This window comes from Solanum stenotomum, unplaced genomic scaffold, assembly GCF_019186545.1.
Source record: "Solanum stenotomum isolate F172 unplaced genomic scaffold, ASM1918654v1 scaffold21218, whole genome shotgun sequence".
NCBI lineage: Eukaryota > Viridiplantae > Streptophyta > Magnoliopsida > Solanales > Solanaceae > Solanum > Solanum stenotomum.
In genome coordinates this window covers 155,813-174,903 of record NW_026026429.1, presented here as the reverse complement: position 1 = coordinate 174,903, position 19,091 = coordinate 155,813, and the positions used below count along the sequence as shown (strand labels likewise).

General features: G+C 33.5%; 1 protein-coding gene and 1 pseudogene across 1 annotated transcript; both read left to right on the top strand.

Annotated features, from left to right (window-relative positions):
• The window catches only part of LOC125850947 (putative late blight resistance protein homolog R1A-3), a 99,530-nt pseudogene that overhangs the window by 31,391 nt on the left and 49,048 nt on the right, over positions 1-19,091 (top strand).
• On the top strand, positions 12,607-15,454 carry LOC125850941 (putative late blight resistance protein homolog R1B-16). Its single transcript, XM_049530764.1, has one exon. The coding sequence runs from the start codon at positions 12,740-12,742 to the stop codon at positions 15,452-15,454; it is 2,715 nt and encodes a 904-aa protein (XP_049386721.1). The 5' UTR covers positions 12,607-12,739.

Sequence of the window (19,091 nt, the reverse complement as noted above, 5' to 3'; positions counted from 1 at the left end):
AAAGAGGAGTTGATATAGGGAGCCGGTTCTTTCCTTGCAAAAGATATATGCCTTAAGAATTTTTGAACCTTTCTCTTAATCGGAAGAAAAGAAAATTATTTTATTTGAAGTTTGTTCAAATTTTTGGGTTGGTTGTCCGAATCAAAGGTTGTGTGGGAGGAGTTGCCGATTCCTCTGCTCGTCGTTGTCCCAGTGTAGCTGCCCGGAGAAAGGTAATGCTTCCTTTGCGATCTTCTCCTCGCCTTCTTCCATTTTGTTATGCTTCTTTGCTATTTAAGATTGCCATTCACGTGAATCTAAAAGTTTCGAGTCAACTGATATGCTAAGTCGGTCATGATGCTATCTATCCATTGTTTCTATCCTAGCGACTTCTTGTCTCCTTTCTCATATTATTGTTGTGAAGAAATTTGTTGGGTGTCCTGATATGATTGTTGTTTAGCGTTTAGTTTTCATATGTATTTATCCCGTTTGTCCTGTGTTGTTGGTAGTGTTGAGCTAGCTCTGGGTTAGGATTCATGCTTGGTTTAATATATTTTGCCTTCATCTTGAATAATAATGCGCATGCCATTCTTAGTTTTCATGGTCATGTGATTTGGAAATTATCTATAATACGCATGACTAGTTTGTTTAGCTTACTCGTCTTATTGTTAGTAATCAACAATGTCTGCCGCTATGAATGTTTTTGTTGGTTTTTACCTATATGTGTATAAGCATGACAAGTTGAGTAAAAATGTTTGCCATGTTTAATTGTTCGAATATTAATAGTCCTACTCAAAAAAAAAAAGTGATTTGGCCTGCTATTGTCTCTTAATAGCATTCTGTCATTTAGCACAATAAAAATAGCAATATTAGGTTCTATTAGTAAAATTAAATTTTGACTTTGGAATGAGGTGTTTTAGTTAATAATTATGCAACATTTTTTTTTCTCGATTTTTGAATTATTGTGGATTGATGAATCATGTATTAATTTGTTCTTGTTCTCCCCTTTTACATAGCCTCCTTAAATCCTATAGCTCATAAGGGTATGCATGCCACTGTTAAGTATGCTAATATGGTTCTTCTTGTTATTTTGTCATTCATTAAGTTAATTTAGCTTTGTCCTTTTTTTGATCACTTGTTGCTTTTGGGTCCCAATAATTGAAATGGTTGTATTCTTGGTTTTTCGGTTTCTAGATAGCTTTTAGTTCGATTAGATTGTATCTCGTTTGTTCTATTTGGTTCGGATACTAATTCTTGCCTCTCGTCTTTTTTTTTTGTTTGTTGCATGAATTGCCTCTTTCCGAGTCTTTGAAGGCTCCCTCTTCTTGCATTTCGGGGATTGGGCCCTACAGGCCCAATACTATATTTTCTATCGAGTCAGCAGGTCTGGAGAGTTGAAATACAGGGCTGGAAACCGAGTTTGAGGTTCCGAAAAGCTGAAAACAGACCGATATACCTGCTGTATACACCAATATACAGTCAAAAAATATGATATACTGGGCAAAAAACGTGAAAAAACGCAGAGATACATAGTTAAAATAAAATTACAGATCCGGGAGTTTGAGAATTAGCGATATGCATGGCGTATACCTCAAATACACACTTTGTGTTTATCATGATCAAGGAAGATGGAAAAGGGGCCAAAGCCCAAATGAATTATTACTTCATTTTTATTTTTTTTGCAGATTTGGAAAATTTGGGCAAAAGCCCAAATTCAATATATCCCTCTTAATTTATTTGTTTATCTATTTGTTGATTGACTAACGTTTTATTTATTTTTATGGTTGAATTCAATTAGTTCCCAAAGATAGCCATTTAGCTTTTATATAAAATAAAAAAAAATTAATTAATTAAAAAAAAAAACATAAATAGTTATTTTATACATATTCTTATTACCTAACTTCTATTTTTAATTTTTGTATTGTCAACACTTAGGTTATTCCCCTTTAGAAAACTTCCCCTTTAGTTCCATCCCCTTCAAGATAATTGTACAACAATAAATAATAATAATAATAATAATAATAATAAATAATACTAGATTTCTTTTATATATTTATGTTCCATGCTTAGTTTCATTTTATTAGTCCCAGCAACACTTGAGGTTTTCCCTTTAAAAGTTTTCTTTTAGTTATTCCCCTTGATAAAAAATAATAAATAAATAATTTTTTTTTACTTAGTTAAAATTTCATAATTAGTTAAAATGAATGAGTTCTTTTACTTTATTAAACTTTCAAAATTAGTCAAAGTCGCGAGTTCTTTACTTAGTTAAATTCTAAAAAATAATTGGTTAAAATAAATGAATTCTTTTACTTAAGTTAAAATTTTAAAAATTAGTCAAATCATTTTGGTCAAATCGTCGGTCAACCGCGAGTTAGCGGGCATTCCGAGGGCCTAACACCTTCTCGGAATGTACATTTGAACTCGAACCCTTTTTCAATTGATTTTATCTGTTTAAGTCTTTTCAAAAATCTTGTATTTTTCTTGATCTTTTACTAAAAATTAAATGGCGACTTTGTTCTTTTGAAATTTGATTTCTCTTAAATCATAAGTTTAATCGATTTTTTGAAAACTCAGTCATTTTCCTTGTATATATATTTTAAAATAAAACAAATATCACTTGTTGGGACTGAAATAATTAGGGATCATGCAGAAGCTAGCAAAGCAAACCTCAAAAGATGATGAGTAATAAGACAAACGAGAAATATACCAAAAGACACAAATATTTGTCATGGTTCGGTCAACTGATCTACATCCACAAGAGGAGATGAAAAAATCACTATATAAAAGAAAGTACAAAATCGAGAGAAGAATGACCTCACACAATTCACTCGGAATACAAAGAGGTTCACACAAGTGTTAAAGTAATACTTGTGTTTCACACATTCTTCCCCTAGCTTCACACAATACACAAAACTCTCAAAGCCCCCTAGGACTACATATGAATGCTACCAAGCTAGAATGAATAAACATCTATTTATAGAGTCATAATTTTTTTCCTACAAGAAAAAGAACTAGACAAATATGGAGACTGTGTTTACCTTTTCCTAAAAGGAAAATTCAATTATGGTAAGAACCTCATGGCAAATACCAAACAGATTTAGAGAGCGCTTTTTTCATTGAGAATTCCTCGTTCTTTTTCATGTGAATTTCCTAATGGCGAATATCAACTTGTAGTTCATATCTATTCCATTTCTCGAACCTCAAAGAAAACTATTCACACAAAAATACCTCTTACTAATATTAAGACTTTGTTCTAGATCTTAATGATTAAAACCTATTCAGACCAAACAAGTTCTTGAATCTCAAGGATGAGATTATTTTATTAAGTATTAATTACACTTCTTGAGACTTACCAAAATTTAACGCTAGTCTTAGTTGGCTAAAGATTCTGACACATCACTCAAAATAAAAAGAGGTTCACACAAGTATTAATTGTTTCAATTGTTCAGATGATGAATCCATGTGTTCAAGTAACAATTTTAGGGATCGTTTGACTGAGTGTATAAGAATAATGTAAAATAGGGTGTATTAGTAATACATGCATTAGTAGTGCTTGCATTAGTAATGCTTGCATTAGTTATGCTTGCATTATTTCTTATACACTGTTTGGTTTGATGTATTAGAAATAACAAATCTTGCATAATTTTCATTAAAAAAATGTATGTTTACAAAATACCCTTCACACTTTATTTCTTTGTACATTTCCTTTGCAACAAGAAGGGAAAATGCATAAGTACCCCCCAGCCTATGCCCAAAATCCCTGAGACACACATAACCTTTACTAAGGTCCTATTACCCCCCCCCCCCAAAAAAAAAACTTATTTTATATATAATTTTCTACCCCTTTTGGGCCTACGTGGCACTATCTTGTGGGCCCAGCGCGTGTTGACAATTTTTTCTTGGTGAAAAGTGAATCTTACATTTACGCTACTCCTTCCGTCTCATATTAGTTGATCATTTATGTATTAAAACATTCAACTATTAGTTATTTTCTTTTTCTACCTAAACGATGGTGATGGTTAATAACATCCAAATCCACTCTTCCAAGTGAGAAAATGTACACGAACGTATGCAATATAATTTAGTCAACTATAAGTCAGAGGCAAATTTCACACATAACAACACATATGCGATCAAGTAAGGATTTGTTAATCAATACCCCAATTAGTACCACAAGTTTTTGTTAATTAATCTTTTCCAATCTCTCTTCTTCTTCTTTTTTTACTCTCTCGAGCTCAAATCAAAGTAACTGAGCAAGTCCTAGGATTAGTCACTCCTTTTAGAAATATTAAAACACAAGAATAATTAAAGAAACAATTTGACTCACTTCATTAGAAATAAAAATCATTCAATACATAAGCAAAACAAGAGATTTATAATCCAAACATTAATCATTAAAAAATTTCATAAACAAGATTTAAGTATGTAATAATATACTACAATCTTAAACATTCAATACATAATAAGGAAACGAAGAAATGAGTAAAGGTTAAGAAATTTCTCATCAAAAGATGAAAATATTTTCCCAATTATAGCTTTTGCAATACAGGAAGATACATAAATGCATTCGATAAGTTATGATTATCATAAATTAACAATATAGGTATAGGTTAATCCATGTTAACAATTAGAGGATCGATAGACCATCACATAATATCAACCCTGTGAGTCAGTAAAATGATAGATCTCGTAAATTAGCTCATCAACTATATATAGATACGATAGGATTATGCAACTCTCATAGCTTCAGTTCACTACCTAAAACAAGGTAATATCCTCAGCCTCCTTCAATTTATTTATTTTTTAGTCTAAACTGATTTATTTATCATAAATTACGAGTTTTGCACAATTGGAGAAATGGAGGAGAAAAAAGGTAAGTGAAAAGCTACATTAAACAAGATTGCAACAAGACACATTACGAGAGCAAGAACTTGAAAGGAAGATAGACAATTTCAAGTTCAAATGAGTATTTCAAATACATTCTCTTAATTTGGATAAAGCATTCCTTTCACTTTCCAATAGTTCAAGCAATTCAAATCATACGAAACAAAATAGTTTGTAGAAAATTACAATGAAAGATAGCAATTTCAATTTGAGAAAATAACTTTGTCACTGATAGAACTAAATCATCATGTTGATTACTCATCAGGAAATTTGCTATTCTTTGAAATTTGACCCTCGATGTCTTTACCACCTGCACATGTAGAATACCACTTTATGAGATAATTGAATGACCATCTGAAAAGTCAATTCTATCGAACTAATATTTCAAATATATAAAGTGTAGTAAGGGAAGTGAAATAAAAGCATAAACTTACTGCCATGTTCATTAGGTAGGGTAGCACTTGGAGATGTAGGATTTTGGAAGAGTTCACCCATATGATCGTAATCGACAAATGCATCCCAATATTTCCACTCATTTGGATCACTTCCTTCAATATCATTCGCAACGATGTTGCTTGGATCAAACAAGTTTTGTTCACCAATATCTTGTTGGAAATTAGCATTTGTTGCTCCCAATCCATTCATTGTGTTACCTGAATGTGTTGTTACATGGGCAGGATTGAGATCCAAGCCATAACCATTTTGAGTATGATTATCCAAGCCGTAATCATGATGATCCCCACTATTAAATGCCAGAGAAGACCTATAATTAGTGCTTCCAATAATTGGACCCGACATTCCAAATAACAGACTGTGTTGTTGTAGTTGACCACCAACATCATTTTGGTCCGACAAAGATGGGTTTAGGTAGTGAGGTTGAGCCTGAAGTTGTGGGTGATGGAGTTGCTGCTGAGTTGAAATAGCAAAAATGTTGGTATTAACTGGTGGGAACTCTGAGACTCTTTGGATTTGATTTGGAATATTTGTTTGAAGACAAGGCATTTTTCCAAGTTTTTTGCAGCTCCTTTTTTTCCTTTCTAATGATGTGTTACAACTACTTCTTTGTTGAGAATCACTTGATGAATTTTCTTTCTCTCTTTTCGAGGTCTCCATTTGTTTTCACGACATTTCTGAAAGAAAGAAAAACTCAAAGGAGAGTTGGACTATGGATATAATTACTATCTAAAATTCATTGTCATTTATGTATGTTTAAAATGCATGATACAAGTCATTTTTGATAATATATTTTTTGTAGCTATTCGATGAACGACAAAAATCTTTTGAATTGGCAATATTATTATTTCATTGAATAAACATAACAAAAGAAAATAGAAATTAGCAACAAATAACTAAGCATTTAATAAAAGCTTGTTGCTAATCCTCTTTACTTAGCGAGTGTTTTGATAAAAAAAAAAATGTGAGGACTAAAGATGAGAATAATTTCCAAACATTTACTAGTGGAAATGATGTAAAATTAAAATTTTGTTCTAATAAATGATTTTGATAAAAAAAAAAATTAAGATCATTGTAGAAAAGTGCATCTCAAAGGTGTTCGGTGAAAAATCATTCTAAGCTAAAGATTTTTAATAATCGAGTATCAGAAAATAACTTCATTAAAAAAATAATATTTTTTTTGCAAAATAATACCCCCCCCCCCCTGCCTTCAAACCAAACAAACATAAATACATGATAGATATATATTACCACTTCAATTTTTTAAAGATGTACCTGTAAGTGACTGGATACTTGGTTCCTTGTAAGACCAGGCACATTCATCACTTCAACAATGTCTGCCGGATAACATTCTACATGTTCCATAAGGATGTAACTTTGAGTTAGTCACTACTTCAATATTTCTATATCAAGTCAAGGTACATGTAAATACAATAATCACTATTTTGTAATCCCAAATAAGTAACGTTAGCTAAAAGTATGAATTCTCATTGTTTATATATATATATATAGAAACAAATTGTAGGCAAAATTAATTACTAGCGAGGTAAACTTACTTCCTTGACCAAGTTGTTCCACAGCTTTTGTGAATTTGGAATGAAGATCAACAGTCCATTTTGCGCAATTCTTACGTGTACCAGTCTTATTAATAACACCGCTACGACTTTCTCCTTCATTAATCTATTTTATACCTTTTCTCCCTCTCTTCCTCTTCAACTTGTATTTACCAGTTGATACACCATCATTTTCAGCCTTATGGATATTATTGCTATGTTCCTTAGTATCAACATTCATATTCTTCTCTCCAAATTGTTGTTCATCTCTTACAATATTATTATCATAAATTTCACCAACATTCGTATGATTTCGGCCATATGCTTCTAAACCTTTTATCGATTTCTCCCTTTGTATTTTTTCTCTCAATACAAGTTGCCATAAGTATTTCACAATTACCTCGTTGAAGGACTTTTTCAAGCAAAAATAAGCTCCGTTTTCCAAAGCGTTCTTGGCTAAGAGTCTATTGAGTTCATCACATACAACTGCATAATTATATTGAGAAGTTAAAAATTAAAATTAAATTATATCATACATTATGAGAATAGTTAATTTCACACATATATTTACTGAATTTTATTTGTTATGACAACAACTTTGTTATGAAACAATCATTTATCATATAACTATAACTAAAAACAAGATTAACAATGGATAGATGTCGTCTCTTGACAATAGATTAATGATAAATTTTATAGCTAATTATATTTTTGTGGTGTATTAATTGAAACAACAGACTTTACCCAATATTTATAACAAGAAGTGAAAAATAGAATTATAAATACTTACCAAGAGAGATTATATTTAAGGTTACAACTTGTGTCAAGAGTTCAAAACAATGTAAATCTGATGAATTGACATCGATTATCATCATGTCAATTTTTTTCTTTTCTTTGAAGAGCATTGACATTGCCGCAGGAGTCATAACTGTCGTAACTGTATATATCCATACATTTTAAAGTTAAAGTTAGTGAAGAACATGAAAAAAATATTATACACAAAGTTATCATTTGGATATGTTTATTTAATTTCTCATTCAAATTCAATTATGAAATTTCATATTATGTTGCTATACTTTAATTTATGAAATAACACATATTAATCAACTTATATCGTAAACGGTGTGTGCAATCTTACAAATATATAATATTACTTTAGAGTAACTAACTGTAGGAATATATAGTAGAGAAAATTCTTTGACTTGTTGAAAACAAATAAACACTGAATATATATAGATTAAATACTATTAAAGCAAGATATAATAGGATAAAAAGTTTTAAGATAAATTTATGTAAAATGTTTTAAGGTAATTTTATTTCATAAATAAGTAACGAGAGTTTAGGAGATTTAACAAATTATTAGAAAGGAGTTACCAAAAAAATTATGTTGAAAAGGTTTAACATAGCTTGATTAAGGAACAATCGATATTAAATACTAACAAAGTAATTGAAAATGAAACAAAAATAAATAAGGAAAAAGTCACATGAAAAGATTTTTCTTTTCTTGTCTACATCTAATAAAAGACATAAAAGAAATTGAACAAAAAAATCATGAAAATCATGTCCCTATTTATTTGTTTGTCTACATCGAATAAAAGACAAAAAAGTCATCTCAGATAATAATGATAGCCAGATCATCTCTTATCATGTCTTTATCTCGCTCCTCTCTTCAATCCCGTACTCTTATTTTGTGCCTCAATCATCCAATTGAATTTGTTTTCTTTCTAAAACGATATATAGATTTGCAAAAATCAAAGATCTATGATTTCAAAATCATTTATGAGCCTGTTTAGAGTATCATTTACTGGCTTATGAGCCTGTTTAGAGATAATTATATATAAATAATTTTATCTAAATATCTAGATAATCCCTCAAATTTTGAAACAAATTGTAATTTAGATACTTAAATTTATCAAAAAGAGACCAAATAAATACTTTTACTATTGTCATATACGCACTCATGAACACCTTATGCTGACGTGGCAAATTTATGTCTATTATAAATGCTTGTGTTATTACATTATTGAATCACAATAAAAAGATTACTTCTTAAAAAAATTAAATTTTTGATTGACTTTTATTCCAACAATCAAATTATACAACTTGGGGTTCATTAACTATTTCTATTAATATCAAAATTTAACATTGATTATTGGATATTATTTGAAGTTATTGAGGATGACATTATATTTATTAAGTATAAATTACACTTCTTGAATAGCTGGAAGATTCTTTGACTTGTGTCCATAATTCAATAGTTCAAATGATGAATGTCTTGTCTTCAAGTAACGGCTAATGGTCTTAGATTTAGGCATTATTTAATTTTGTTCGGATAAATTAGCCCAAAGATATTCTAAATAGAGTATGATATTGTGAACTTTGACCAAGTTAGCACAGTTTTTTTTTTCAAAAAGTCTCACACATTATGGAAAAATTACGCGAGTTGGCAAATATTACTAGGTTATTAGTCATTGAAGGTAGGGTATAGTTTATTTACTGTCAGTAAATACAGTTTCAGTTTTATTGCCATTAATAATGAGACCCACCACCTCTTTGTATACCGAATCAACAAAGCCTTCATCTGCCTTTGTATATGATTTTATACAAAATCAAATTTATCTCTCATCTCCTTTCCTCTCCTCATTTCCTATTTTTCTCCTAAAATAACTCTTTCACTTCCAATTTGAAATTTGAATTTCACTTTCTCCCTCCAATCGTGTTTTACTTTTTGCAGGTAACCGCCTAAATCGTAGGTGAACCTCTTCTTTTTTTTTCATTATTCAATTGTATATGTATTGTGCTTGTTAGTGTTTGGATAATTTTTTCTCAAAATTCCCTCATTACTTATTAGGTTATCATTTTTATAGAAAATGAAATGGATGATTCGACTCCATCTAAGAGGATTACGAGAGGTACGTCATTGCATGTCAAAGTTTTTAATAATCAACCTTCATTTTCACTCGGTTTAACTCAAGATTTTGGAGTCAATGCAGGGTCTATGGAAAAAATCTAAACAAATTCTAAAGGAAAAATCTATTGAAGAATTGAGATCCAAGAAAAAAATGACCCAATTGCACTTCCAGAAGTCATCAACAATGTCAAGGCAAGCGACATTAAAATTGTTGAAGGAGAAAGTAAGAGGAAAGCCAAAGATAGTGATTCTGAGGAGGTTGTGTCTCCTTCATTANTTCATTTTCACTCGGTTTAACTCAAGATTTTGGAGTCAATGCAGGGTCTATGGAAAAAATCTAAACAAATTCTAAAGGAAAAATCTATTGAAGAATTGAGATCCAAGAAAAAAATGACCCAATTGCACTTCCAGAAGTCATCAACAATGTCAAGGCAAGCGACATTAAAATTGTTGAAGGAGAAAGTAAGAGGAAAGCCAAAGATAGTGATTCTGAGGAGGTTGTGTCTCCTTCATTAGATCAAGACAAATACGAAGAACATCAGGTATTTGCTTAAAATACAATTGTATGTAGATATTTGTATATTTTGGTAGTTATATACAAAATTGTATGTAGTATATATATATTTTTTGCTTAAATCACAATTGTATATAGATATTTGTATATTTTGTTAGTTATATACAAAATTGCTTGAAGTATATGTATATTTTCTGCTTAAATCATAATTGTATATATATATTTGTATATTTTGTAAGTTATATACAATAGTATGAATTAAACAATATACAAACCTTACATTATTATATATACAGTTAGGTTACACCAAAAATTATCAAATTAAAGCACACCTTTTTTATCGAATCATATACAATTCATATATATAATTGACTTAGTAATTTTATACAACTACTTACACTTATACATGGTATAAGAATTTTACACAATTACTTACATATATACAATATTATCAATTAAACAATATACAAATCGTATAACTTATATATACAATAAAATTACAACAACACAACAAAAATTATCAAATTAAAGCACACCGTTGTTGTCGAATCATATACACTTCATTTATACAAATTGTGTCAATCAATTTTTCGAACAAAAAATTAGAATTGAATTGTTAATATAAAATTTATCTAATCTTGTATAAACAAAATTAAATTATTGCGAACCATTAGAATGGAAAAAACAAAAATAATCCGTTTTCCAAAATTTCAATTATATACTATACAAATCAATTGTATACTTTCTTGCCGTTCAAAACATGAAGTTTCCTTGAAAGAAACGCTTACCTAGCGTTGAATATACAAGAATATTGATTAATCGTATGCTTCAGTCGTTTGAGGAACCCAGTTGTTATGGTGTTTCTATTGCTATAGAACTCTTTTTTGGAAAAATATTTGATTTTGGACGATTAGCTTGAATCATGGGATTATGTAAATTTTTTATTACCGTATTTAGCACTCATGTATCCATTTATTTAAAAAAAAATGTATAAATTATTTTTTTAAAAGAAAATATACAAAATTAATGCTTCATATCAAACTAAACTATACCCATTGAATGTAATTACTAAACTATACCTATAGAGCGTTATTTCATTAAATACGTTTGTCATATATGAAATTTTCCCTTAAGAGATCCTACACCTTATATATAGCTTCTCAAATGTGGAAATTCAATCTCACACCCAACAATCTTTCCCTCAGACTAAGTTTCATGGCCCAATATCACAATGATCCACGAGTCAATTCATGAGATTCACTATGTGCGTCAGCCACATCGTCTAAGTATTTTATGGCAATCAAGCCCTACAACTAGCTTCTTCTTTATATATATATATATATATGTGTGTGTGTGTGTGTGTGTGTGTGTGTGCGCGCGCGCGTGCGCATCTCTAATTAATCTCGTTACGAGATTAAGGGGCCAATTTCAAAGAATTAGGTGATTTTCTTAGTTTTTCGTGTGTGTTAACCCATAAATATTTTGGTGATATGATTTTCGGACGATTTCTTTTGTGCAACTTATATGGAACCCTTCGTAGGGAGTTAGTCTCACACTTTTTAGAGTCCATTTTGGGCATTCAGGGGCTAATTTATAGGAAATAGGTTATCTTCTCAGTTCGTCTGTATTAGCCCATGAATATTTTGGCGATATGTCTTCCGAATAATTTCTTTGTAAAATCTTTACGGGACCCTCCATAGGGAGTTAGTGGAGCAATACGTATAGTCTCACAATTTTAGAGTTCATTTTGGGTATTTAGGGGCCAATTTACAGGAATTAGGCGACTTTCTCAGTGTTTTGTGTGTGTTAGCCCTTTAATATTTGGTGATATGACTTTCAGACGATTTCTTTGCTACACATTTACGGAACCCTCTGTAGGGAGTCGGGGGAGCAGTACGTACAATCTCACAATTTTAGAGGCCATTTTAGGCATTTAGGGGGCAATTTAAAGAAATTGGACAATTTTCTCAGTTTTTCGTGTCTGTTAGCCATTAATATATTGGTGATTTGACTTTTAGAGTCTAAACTTCTCATGTATATTAAGAGATATTTCTGCTTGGTTAATTGAATCGAACTAGGAATAGAGAAATTCCTACTTGGATCTTAGTATTTCTCTCTCTTTGATTTGGAAAATTCTACGAAGTTGCTTTCAATGGAATTAAAATCATCAATCTCTTGTATGTAAGAAACATACTTATATTCATGAATAGATAAGTGTAGGGTCTAATAATGAATGGTCACAATTTTTTCTTCTTTTTTTTTAACTTTGGTCTCTGCTTTTGTCTACGTGATGATAAGGTTGGTGCACCTAGCTGGAAATGTGCTGGAAATAGCTAGTAAAAGAAAGAACTTTGCATTTTCTGTTTTCTTAAAAACTGAAAAATTACATAACTTGTGGCAATTTGTCCATTTTCATACTGAGAGATATTTCTATTTTTTGGATATATGGCTTATGCTGCTGTTACTTCCCTTATGAGAACCATACATCAATCAATGGAACTTACTGGATGTGATTTGCAACCGTTTTATGAAAAGATCGAATCTTTGAGAGCTATTCTGGAGAAATCCTGCAATATAATGGGCGATCATGAGGGGTTAATAATCTTGGAAGTTGAAATCGTAGAGGTAGCATACACAACAGAAGATATGGTTGACTCGGAATCAAGAAATGTTTTTTTGGCACAAAATTTGGAGGAAATAAGCAGGGCTATGTGGGAGATTTTTTTCGTCTTGGAACAAGCACTAGAATACATTGATTGCACCATGAAACAGTGGATGGCAACATCGGACAGCATGAAAGATCTAAAACCACAGACTAGCTCACTTGTCAGTTTACCTGAACATGCTGTTGAGCAGCCCGAGAATATAATGGTTGGCCGTGAAAATGTACTTGAGATGATGCTAGATCAACTTGTTAGAGGAGGAAGGGAACTAGAAGTTGTCTCAATCGTAGGGATGGGAGGTATCGGGAAAACAACTTTGGCTACAAAACTCTATAGTGATCCTTACATTATGTCTCGATTTGATATTCGTGCAAAAGCAACTGTTTCACAAGAGTATTGTGTGAGAAATGTACTCCAAGGCCTTCTTTCTTCGATAAGTGATGAACCTGATGATCAGCTAGCGGACCGACTCCAAAAGCATCTGAAAGGCAGGAGATACTTGGTAGTCATTGATGACATATGGACTACAGAAGCTTGGGATGATATAAAACTATGTTTCCCAGACTGTATTAATGGAAGCAGAATACTCCTGACTACTCGGAATGTGGAAGTGGCTGAATATGCTAGTTCAGGTAAGCCTCCTCATCACATGCGCCTCATGAATTTTGACGAAAGTTGGAATTTACTACAGAAAAAGATCTTTGAAAAAGAAGGTTCTTATTCTCCTGACTTTGAAAATATTGGGAAACAAATTGCATTAAAATGTGGAGGGTTACCTCTAGCAATTACTGTGATTGCTGGACTTCTCTCCAAAATCAGTAAAACATTGGATGAGTGGCAAAATGTTGCGGAGAATGTAAGTTCGGTGGTAAGCACAGATCTTGAAGCAAAATGCATGAGAGTGTTGGCTTTGAGTTACCATCACTTGCCTTCTCACCTAAAACCGTGTTTTCTGTATTTTGCAATTTTCGCAGAGGATGAACGGATTTATGTAAATAAACTTGTTGAGTTATGGGCCGTAGAGGGGTTTTTGAATGAAGAAGAGGGAAAAAGCATAGAAGAGGTGGCAGAAACATGTATAAACGAACTTGTAGATAGAAGTCTAATTTATATCCACAATTTGAGTTTTGATGGGGAAACACAGATATGTGGAATGCATGATGTGACCCGTGAACTCTGTTTGAGGGAAGCTCGAAACATGAATTTTGTGAATGTTATCAGAGGAAAGAGTGATCAAAATTCATGTGCACAATCCATGCAGTGTTCCTTTAAGAGTCGAAGTCGGATCAGAATCTATAAGGAGGAAGAATTGGCTTGGTATCGTAGCAGTGAGGCTCATTCTATTATCATGTTGGGTGTGGGTGAATTCAAATGCGTCACACTGGAATTGTCTTTCAAGCTAGTAAGAGTACTAGATCTTGGTTTGAATATATGCCCAATTTTTCCCAGTGGAGTACTTTCTCTAATTCATTTGAGATACCTATCTTTGTGTTTTAATCCTTGCTTACAGCAGTATCGAGGATCGAAAGAAGCTGTTCCCTCATCAATAATAGACATTCCTCTATCGATATCAAGCCTATGCTATCTGCAAACTTTTAAACTTTACTTTCCATTTCCCAATGATTGTGCTTATCCTTTCATATTACCATCGGAAATTTTGACGATGCCACAATTGAGGAAGCTGTGTATGGGCTGGAATTACTTGCGGAGTCATGAGCCTACAGAGAACAGATTGGTTTTGAAAAGTTTGCAATGCCTCAATCAATTGAATCCTCGGTATTGTACAGGGTCTTTTTTTAGACTATTTCCCAATTTAAAGAAGTTGGAAGTATTTGGCGTCCTAGATGAGTTTCACAATCACAAGGACCTGTATGATTTTCGCTACTTATATCAGCTCGAGAAATTGGCATTTAGTATTTATTATCCATTTGTTTCTTGCTTTCTAAAAAACACTGCACCTTCAAGTTCTACTCTGCAAGATCCTCTGAGGTTTCAGATGGAAACATGGCACGAAGAGACTGATTTCATGGGAATTGCACTTCCAACTTTACTCTTACCTTCTCCGGATGCTTTTCCACAAAACCTTAAGAGTTTAACTTTTAGGGGAGAATTCTTTTTGGCATGGAAGGATTTGAGCATTGTTGGTAAATTACCCAAACTCGAGGTCCTTAAACTATCACACAATGCCTTCATGGGCGAGGAGTGGGAAGTAGTTGAGGAAGGGTTTCCTCACTTGAAGTTCTTGTTTCTTGATAACTTAGACATTCGGTACTGGAGAGCTAGTAGTGATCACTTTCCGTACCTTGAACGACTTTTTCTTAGATGTTGCGAGTATTTGGATTCAATCCCTCGAGATTTTGCAGATATAACCACACTAGCTCTTATTGATATAACTCACTGCCAACAATCTGTTGGGAATTCCGCCAAGCAAATTCAACAGGACATTCAAGACAACTATGGAAGCTCTATCGAGGTCCATACTCGTAATCTTTTGTAAGACATATTCTTCCTTGATTTACAACAATATTTAACTCATCATCATAGTAAACTCGATAATAATCTGGATAATAGCTTGGGATGATATAAAACTATGTTTCCCAGACTGTATTAATGGAAGCAGAATACTCCTGACTACTCGGAATGTGGAAGTGGCTGAATATGCTAGTTCAGGTAAGCCTCCTCATCACATGCTTCTTGATATACCGTGAGTTTACGGTATTTCTAATACATTTCACTTACAAGTTGTGTGTGTCTAGGGCCTTTTTATATTGGTTTTTATGTGTTTTTATCATGTTTTGCAGGAAAGGTGTTCAGGCGCGGAAGTTTAAAGACAACTGATGGAAATGCAGAAACAGGGCATTTATGGAGGTGATCTACGGACCGTAGGTTATGACCATAGATCAGCAAGCATGGTTGTCACGCCCCGAGCCTACACCCTGGGCGGGACCGGCACCCGGAGACCATTTCTGGCCCCAAGCGAACCCTTGGCCTGGCTTTCTTAACTCAGCGGAAACCTCAACAGAATAACTCAATGCAATGCAATATTACAAAACAACTTAACTTATAAAATATGGCCATAAAGGCAACTCGAATCTCAAAATAGAATATTTACATATATATATAGATGAGAGACTCAAAACTAACTGACTGACTGTCTGTCTATGAAGCCTCTAAAATACTGAGATGGATGTTGGGACAGACCCCGCAACATCCTAATAAAACAAAAACTAAGAACACAAAATAATTGAGTCCTCCGGAATGCAAGGAGGCTCACCACTGACTCTGGAGTGCTCAGCTGGATCAACGACGTGCAGGATGCTGATCCGGGGTACCTGAATCTGCATCATCAAACGATGCAGGCCAACTGGCATCAGTACATGGAATGTACGAGTATGCAAGCTGGAAAACTAAGCAACAAAGGCTAGAAGGAAATCTGGAAGAAACTGAATAGCTTACCTGGCTCAACTCAACTCAACCTGACTGACTTCTTTCAATATAAGGCAATTTAAAACAAGTGCGATATAAAGAAAGACTGTTTAAAACATGTTATAAACTCTGTGTGTATACAAAGATACAATAAGCCTGAAATGTATATAGAAATACAATGAACTGATGTATATAAAAATACAATAATCTCTGAGTATGAAAATACAATAACTGCTGTGGGAGTTTCTCTAACCGACAACCATCACATAAGAGCTATAGTGATGATACAGCGATCGACCTCACGCTGCCAGAGCATCTTATACCCGGCCAAAGGTATAAGACCTGAACTGCCTAATGGATCCACTAGTCAAATCTGAAAAGGGTTCATCTAAAAAGCATGACCCTTTTTCTACCCATGGTGGCTAACATGGTTCTATGGGGGCTGTGGGTTCTTTGAACACTCCCCCAACTCGGTGCTCGATACTACTCCCAAAAATGTACTTGCTCTTATGTTTTTAAAACATAATTATTCCTGCTGATATGAGATAATTACTCAAAACTAGCCCGAAGGCTCTTTGGAAAACATGGCTCCTTTCTTACTTAAATGTAAAAACATTTAGAACTTCTTTGGGAAGTACATAGTTCCCTAATAACTTTGGAGAAATCGACTCGACTCTTTACTCCTTACTTTACTTAAACTCTTTACTCAACTTGAAACTTGAAACGACGTTAAGACGTTCAATAACGACTCTTGAAAAGCTTTTAAAGACTTGCTTAACTTCTAAGCTCGGTCCTAACTCCACTTGACTTCTAACTTCACTTGAGTTGATCCTAACTTTCTTGAATTTAATTATGGATTCAAGGACTTGATTGGTATTTGGAAGGACCCCATGGTGTTTAGGAATGATTTGGGAATGATTTGGGACAGCCAAACTAAAGAAAATCTTCGAACATAAATTCTGAAAACAGTGGAGTCCGCGTCCTGTCCGCGACGCGGAGAAGATTTTGTTCACAGAGGGAACAAGTCCGCGACGCGGACGTGCTCCTCGCAAGCTGCCCGACTTTCTCCCTCACGTCTCCAACTCTAAATCCTCTAACCTCAAGGGTTCCAGTCCCAAACACTTAGAAACATAATATCCCTCAACATTCAATAGAATACCACTCAAAAACACAATCCAATCATGTTCCACAACCCACAATAATTCCACAACAACAACAACCAACTTTAGCAACATGACCAAACCTTTCTTAATGAATAAAAGGGACTAGGTGTGTGGGGAAAAGGATCACCCAACACTAAAAGCTCACATACCTTGGTAGGGATCACCCCCGACGAAAATCCACGATGATCTCCTTGCTTAATCTCCTCTTCTTCTCTTCTTCTCTTCTTCTTCTCTCAAAACCCTCACTCTCACTTCTTTTAAAATGGTAAAACTGATCAAAATGATCAGCCTAACACATTTATAAAACCAAAATAAAAGGCTAGGGAAAAGACCAAAATGCCCTTAATGATTCCCGGACGGATTTCCTTGTCAACTGCCCAACTTTCAAAGGTCATAACTCGCTCATACGGACTCGGAATTGAGAAAACTCGGCGGCGTTGGAAAGATCGTTCCGAGGGCTATGCAACCATAACTGGAAATACTTCTAACTCGTCATGAGCTAGAAGTTACGACTGATCAAAGTTGGCCACAAACTCACCTTTTCCATACTTGGCCAAAATTTTCCAGATTTTCAAATCCTTTCCAAAAATGAAAATTTCAAATTCTAAGCCTCTTCAATTATTTCACATTGCCGGATGTTACAATGGTATTGAGGACAAATCAGGAAAATCTGACCAAGTGTGGAACCACGATGCCCATTGACGGTCCGTAGATTGATCTACGGACCGTACTGTTGATCCGTAGAGTGATACTACGAGGGTTCCAGTACCTGATTTTTGAAGATTCTAAGTATGGAGCTACGGAGGGGATTGACGGACCGTAGGTCGATCTATGGTCCATACTGCTGGTCCGTCGTTTGCTTCAGAGAAGCTGATTTTTGGAAGCTGAAATATTTTCTAAGTCCCGAGTGACGGAAGGGACTTACGAACCGTAGATCCATCGATGGTCCGTAAGTCGGTCTCGTGGATTGAAGACGCGCACCTGAACAAAACTTTCCTTAATTTGTTTCCTTTTTTATTTAGGATTTGTTTTCTATAAATAGGACATGTAAACCTCGGTTTTTGGGGGTTAGACACTATTATTCTATTTTTGCTTTGTAACTTTGGAGATTAATTTGCAACTCTAGCAATTATTGATTTCCCAAGTTCGTTTTGAAGATTTTGGCTTTGCAATTCAAGTAAAATTTATGGGTTTATTATTCTCTTTACGTAAGTTCATGATTTCTTCATTTACAATTATGAATTGTGTTCTTGCCAATATGAGTAACTAAATCCACAACTAGGGTTGTGGGAACCATGAGCGATTAACAAAGTACGAATAGTAAATAAGCAATTATTGACTAGTATTTTGCATGCATTGATAATTCTTTCGTTTAGAAGTCTTTTTAACGGTGGCCAACGTTAGAACTCGCCTTGTTACTACTTGCCGGACCAAGGAGGTAATTAACAAGAAAAGAATTATCAACATAGATTTAGTGTGATACTATCTAATAGGCTAGTGTCGATTGGTGCGAAGTAATAACTAAGCCAAACATCGATTATGATG

Bases quoted from the DNA above. Each gene is read 5' to 3' on its own strand.
- LOC125850941 (XM_049530764.1), top strand. From the start codon at position 12,740: ATGGCTTATGCTGCTGTTACTTCCCTTATGAGAACCATACATCAATCA.